The 6,689-nt window shown below is 45.9% G+C and overlaps 1 protein-coding gene across 1 annotated transcript in view; it reads right to left on the bottom strand.

Moving 5' to 3' along the window:
• Positions 1-434: 434 nt before the first annotated feature.
• The window catches only part of LOC149442232 (dynein light chain Tctex-type protein 2B-like), a 42,342-nt gene continuing 36,087 nt past the window's right edge, over positions 435-6,689 (bottom strand). The window contains exon 4 of the mRNA XM_089656350.1: positions 435-1,040. Within this exon, the coding sequence (XP_089512476.1) occupies positions 693-1,040 (348 nt within the window). The 3' untranslated portion in view covers positions 435-692. The remainder of the gene's footprint in view (positions 1,041-6,689) is intronic.

The raw sequence follows: 6,689 nt of genomic DNA, 5'->3' as shown, positions 1-6,689 counted from the left end.
GATATCTAGGTACCACAGTAGCAGCGGCGGACTGACAACTCATGGGGCCCCCCGGGCAATAGGAGATCATAGGGCCCCTGTGTCCTTGCCCAAACTCAAAAAAGCCTATGAAAAAGGTACTAGGAGCATCTCATGGGGCCCCCTACAGACCCTGGCCCTCAGGCATGAGTGCATGAGTTTCCAAATGGTCAGTCCGCCGCTGCACACTAGTTAAACCCCTGCTCCAGAGGTTTCTAAGGGTTCCTTTTTGCCTCTTACATAAGTAACCACTGACACCAATGATCTTTTTTTTTTGGGGGGGGGGGGAGTCAATGTAAGGGACATCCTTCCCACTGACTGTCACACTAATGCACCATGAACTGTAGAAAAATAATTAGCAGAGGTTCCCTAAGACAGAAAAATTATATCAAGGGTCCCTCCAAAAAAGAAAAAAGTTGAGAAAGGTTGTTTTATACAATGTATCATTTTTGTTTTGCAAGAGCATGCCTTTCAGTTCCTACTTAAAATGTTTTTGCCTCCATTGGTTTCCTTGTATTGAAGAAGGGCTTGTTAAATCCATCTTGTTCCTGCAGGACCCTGAAATTTTGTAGAAAAGGAGGTGGCAAAAGGTCCTTGGGTTTACAGAAGGGTAACATACAACTTTGTGGTGGACAGTCACACTGCAGAATGGAAGGGGCTCCAGTAAGGCCGAGTCATTCACAGAATACAGTATACACAGCTGCCACACAGAAAATACTGGAATTCTCATAGACGTGGGCCACATAGTTGTCAGCATGGGGGTCCCAGAGGCAGCGGCTGACTATGGCGATGTCCTCCTGGGCCCTCTCCCCCATTGTCACCACACATAGCATCTTGTATCGTGCAGGTAAAACCTTCTTCACCTGAGCTCTGACTTCCTCGCTGATCAATTTCACTAAGGAGGGGACCTTGGTGTGGTCATACTTCATTTCCCCTATCCTCTCTGGGAGGTAGATCTCCAGAATACTCTTGATGGATGACAACTGGACCTTCTCAGAGGGCCGAGAGGCGAATGATGGAGGCTGAGAGTGTAATAGGAAAAAAAGTCAAGCACAACAAAACAATTTAAAGTAGAATGACAGGAAAAACTTTTGTTTTCATTTTGGATAGGGAGGGTTATAATCCCTATTAAAATTTTTTTTTTGTGTCCCATTGCAGAAATTTCCCCGCACTTCCTGTTCTGTTGTCAAACAGGAAGTGAGAGGAAATCCCTGCAAATTAAAGAAATTCCTTGGGGACTCCCAGGTCCCCACAACTATTGTCTCTATTTAAAGATTTCCCCTCTATTACTTTTCTGGGGATAACCCAAAATTTGGGATTTTGGTAAACAGGACAAACAGTGAGGGTGAATCTCCTTAAAGCGGAGTTCCACCCAAAAGGGAAAGTTCTGCTTTAAAGATTGGTCCCCCGCTCTCCATTAACCATTTGCCTACCAGGCACTTATACCCCCTTATTTACCAGGCCAATTTTCAGCTTTCAGCGCTGCCGCACTTTGATTGACAATTGCGCAGTCATGCAACATTGTACCCATATGAAATTTTGATCATATTTTTCTCACAAATAGAGCTTTCTTTTGGTGGTATTTAATCGCCACTGGGCGCTTTACTTTTTGCGCTATAAATAAAAAATTGCCAAAAATTTGAAAAAAAAAAAAAAGTTTCTTTGTTTCTATTATAAAATTTTTCAAACAGGTAATTTTTCTCCTTCACTGATGTGCGTTGATGAGGCAGCACTGATGGGCACTGATAGGTGGCACTGATGGGCACTGATAGGCAGCACTAAAGGGCACTGATAGGCAGTACTAATGAGGTGGCACGGATAGGCGGCACTGATAGACAGCACTAATGAGGTGTCACGGATAGGCGGCACTAATATGCAGCACTGATAGGCGGCACTGATAGGTGACACTGATGATGGGTACTGATAGACGGCACTGACTGGCATCACTGCTGGGCACTGACTGGCACAACCGCTGGGCACTGACTGGCGGCACTGACTGGCAGCACTGCTGGGCTGCACTGGTGGGTGGCACTGGTGGGCAGCACTGGTGGGTGGGCACAGGTGGGTGGCACTGGTGGGCACAGGTGGGTGGGCACAGGTGGGTGGCACTTCTGGGCACAGGTGCGTGCACTGCTGGGCACAGGTGGGTGATCTGCTGGGCACAGGTGGGCGGAGCTAGTGGGCGCACTGCTGGGCACAGGTGGGCGGAACTTGCGGGTGGCACTGCTGGGCACCGATCATCAGGGCACTGATCATCAGTGCCCTGATGATCGGTGCCGATCCCCGCTCTGACAACTGCCGGTTTTCGGCAGTACTTTCCTCACGATCTGACAGCGTGAAGAAAGTGCAGCCGAGAACCGGCACTTGCATTTCCCTCTGATCAGCGTGTCATTGGACACCGCTGATCAGGTGGTAAAAGGCCGCTGTGATTGGCCTTTTACCACATCACGTGATCAGCTGTGTCCGTAGGACACAGCGATCACGGAGATCGCCGGGTGCGCGCCCCCTGGGGAGCGCAGGAGAGCGCGTTCTGGGGGGACGTCATATGACGTCCACCCAGAACTGGCCGGCCGCAGTGCAGCCGTCATTCGGCTATCTGCGGTCGGCAACAAGTTAAGGATTGGCACCTTTGGCGAGCAGGTACCCGAAATTGACAGGTAGCCGCTCCGACTTCTGCTGCGATCGCCTAGGTCAGTGGTCGGCAAGCCGCGGCTCGCGAGCCACATGCGGCTCTTTACCCAGTCTAATGCGGCTCTTCTGTGTGCCGGGCGCCTGCTCCCCTCCCTCCTCTCGGTCGGCCGCTCCCCTGCCTCCTCTCGGTTGGCAGCCCCAAAAGTCCGCGCGGACCTTTTAATCCGGCTTGCGGATGTGGCTGTCAGGATGTGTGTAGGCGGGGCAGCGTGCCGAACGTGAGGGGAGGGGAGCTAGGCTCCTCTCACAGTCCGCCCTGAAGACCCGAACGGCGCGGGAAGACAGCGAGAGGAACGCAAAAGGTAAGTGAATTGACACGGGGGACTTGGCTTACTAGAAGGGGGGGGGGGGAATAGTACTGTGGGGGATGAAATACTATATGAGGGATGAATTACTTTATGAGGGATGAAATACTATATGGGGGGATGAAATACTATATGGGGGATGAATTACTATATCAGGGATGAATTACTATATGAGGGATGAAATACTATATGGGGGGATGAAATACTATATGGGGGGATGAAATACTATATGGGGGGATGAATTACTATATGAGGGATGAAATACTATATGGGGGGATGAAATACTATATGAGGGATGAAATACTATATGGGGGATGAATTACTATATGAGGGATGAATTACTGTATGAGGGATGAAATACTATATGGGGGGATGAAATACTATATGAGGGATGAAATACTATATGAGGGGATGAAATACTATATGGGGGGATGAAATACTATATGGGGGATGAAATACTATATGAGGGATGAAATACTATATGAGGGATGAAATACTATATGAGGGATGAATTACTATATGAGGGATGAAATACTATATGGGGGGATGAAATACTATATGGGGGGATGAAATACTATATGGGGGGATGAAATACTATATGAGGGATGAATTACTATATGAGGGATGAAATACTATATGGGGGGATGAAATACTATATGGGGGGATGAAATACTATATGAGGGATGAATTACTATATGGGGGGATGAAATACTATATGAGGGATGAATTACTATATGAGGGATGAAATACTATATGAGGGATGAAATACTATATGGGGGGATGAAATACTATATGAGGGATGAAATACTATATGGGGGGATGAAATACTATATGAGGGATGAAATACTATATGAGGGATGAATTACTATATGGGGGATGAAATACTATATGAGGGATGAAATACTATATGGGGGATGAAATACTATATGGGGGATGAAATACTATACGGGGGATGAAATACTATACGGGGGATGAAATACTATACGAGGGATGAAATACTATACGGGGGATGAATTGCTATGGGGGATGAATTACTATATGGGGGATGAATTACTATGGGGGATGAATTACTATATGGAGGATGAATTACTATATGGGGGATGAATTACTATATGGGGGATGAATTACTATGGGGGATGAATTACTATGGGGGATGAATTACACTATGGGGGATGAATTACACTATGGGGGATGAATTACTATATGGGGGATGAATTACTATGGGGGATGAATTACTATATGGGAGATGTATTTTCAGTTTTAAAAATGTGGCTCTCAAAATAAATTTCAATCATGGTTTTGGCGAGATTTGGCTCAGTTGAAAAAAAAGGTTGCCCACCACTGGCCTAGGTGATCGGAAGCGGTAGTTCTCCTCCTACCCTCCCTCCCCGAAGTCTTGTGGGACACGTGACAGGTCCCAGAAGATGACGGCCATTCAGGAAGTGCAGCAATACTCGCGCATGCGCAGTGGTTACCCGGCTGTGAAGCCGCAAGCTGTCACAGCCGGGTGCCCACACTGAAGATGCTTGTGCCAGGAACACAGGACGGCCGGTGAAACGGGCTGCGGGGAGGACACCACGGGATTGTGGGACAGGTAAGTGGCTGTTTTTTAAAAGTCAGCAGCTACAGTTTTTGTAGCTGCTGACTTTTATTTTTTTACAGTATGAGTGGAACTCCGCTTTAACAGGGCAATAAAAACTGACAAGCATTCTAATCCATCTCCACTCTATCCAAAACTTAAAAAAAAGTTTTGCCTTTAGTTGTACTTTAAGAACTCTTTGAAGCACAGGAACAATTGCTAAGCACAGTAGATCCTTCTTACAACCGAAGGAATCTTCATATCTCACTTTCAGCAAAAATTCCAAGACTGGATTATGCATAAAACCTATTGTCCCAATATCACAAAGGAGACTTGGGGCACTCATTAGAAGACCTGGGGTATGTGCTCTGGGTGCCAGAGTCTGGCAATGAGCTTGCCCAAGTCATCCTAGTAATTTGTGTCTTATACAGACTGGTAGTGCCTTACCTGCATTTAGTCAGCCACAGAACATGTATGATTTATATGGGTCAGTAAGGCTCCATTCACACTTGTGCAACTTCAAAATTGTGTGACTGTACAGTGCGAATTGATGCGACTGACATAACTTTGATGCGACTTTGGTGCGCTTTGACCAAAGATGATTGTTTGTGCTGTACAAAGTCACATACAAGTTGCATGTATAACCAGGGGCGGACTGACCATTTGGAAACTCGGGCACTGCCCCAGGGCCCGGGGTCAGTAGGGGGCCCCATGAGATGCCCCTGATACCTTTTTCATAGGCTTTTTTGAGTTTGGGCAAGGACACAGGGGCCTCATGATCCCCTATTGCCCGGGGGCCCCATGAGTTGTCAGTCCGCCCCTGTGTATAACATTCAGGTACGACTTTCATGCGACTTTGTAGAGTTTACAGCAATGTCTATGGCCCTCACTTTGCATGAAAGTTGGACCAAAGAAGTGCAGGGACTACTTTCAAGTTGCTGCGACCTGAAGTCGCACAGATATGAATGGCACCCATTGGGAATCATGGGGTGTGACACCCCAGAGTCGCATGACAAGACGCACAAGTGTGAATGGGCTCTAATGGAAAGGTTGGGATTTGTTGAGATCACAATCAAAGTTCCTTAAGGGTGCATTCACACTTGTGAATGCACCCAACACTGTGATTACATGCAAGAACCCCAGCGGGGGTTCCTGCAAATAGCAGTGAGAGACAAGGGGAGCTAACTGTGCCTATTTGCATGTAAATCACTCAATCAGGGATTAGACTGCATCTAGGGCTGATCATGCATATGATCACTGCATTAGAGATTCAAGGTGTTGGATTGGCCTCCAAATTCTTCAGATCTAAATCCAACAGAGAATAGACCATCTGTGCGATGTGCTGAAAAAACAAGTCAGATCCAGATACATGGAGGCCCCACTTTGCAATTTAAAGGGCTTAAAGGATCTGCTACTGGAATCTTGGGGCCAGATACTAAAGCATACCTTCAGAGGTCTAGTGGAGTCCATGCTGCAAAAGGTTATGGTGGGTGGTCATATTGTTACAACTGATCGGTGGACATATATATATATATATATATATAAATATGCAGTATATACACAGTATGTATATATATGTACAGTATGTATGTGTGTGTGTGTGTGTGTGTGTGTGTGTATATATATATATATATATACACAGTACCAGGGGCGGACTGACCATTTGGAAACTCGGGCACTGCCCGAGGGCCCGGGGTCAGTAAGGCGCCCCATGAGATACTCAAAAAAAGGGGGATTTGTGAAAAGAAATTCACAGAGAAAGCGGCTACATTATGAACAGAACGTGACACTCAGAAAAAATTTCCAAAAATTATGCTTTATTACACATATATAAATATGACATATGGGTGTTCGCCCTGTCCTATGTAAGGGACACTAAAGATGTGTTGGCTAAGATTGAAAACATGATCATCAATGATAACTCCATTCTAGTGGGAATAGATGTGGAATCACTTTACACCTCTATCCCACATGAATGTGGTGTAAGATCAGTTTCCTACTTTCTTGATAAAACATATCCTACTTTGGGAGGACAGAACGAATTTATTAGTGAGTTATTGGAGTTTGCATTAAAACATAATTTTTTTCAATTTAAC

Source organism: Staurois parvus, unplaced genomic scaffold (genome assembly GCF_062004578.1).
Source record: "Staurois parvus isolate SC_StPar_1 unplaced genomic scaffold, SC_StPar_1.0 ptg000900l, whole genome shotgun sequence".
In the NCBI taxonomy this organism is placed as follows: Eukaryota; Metazoa; Chordata; class Amphibia; order Anura; family Ranidae; genus Staurois; species Staurois parvus.
This window is presented reverse-complemented; position numbering and strand designations above follow the sequence as displayed.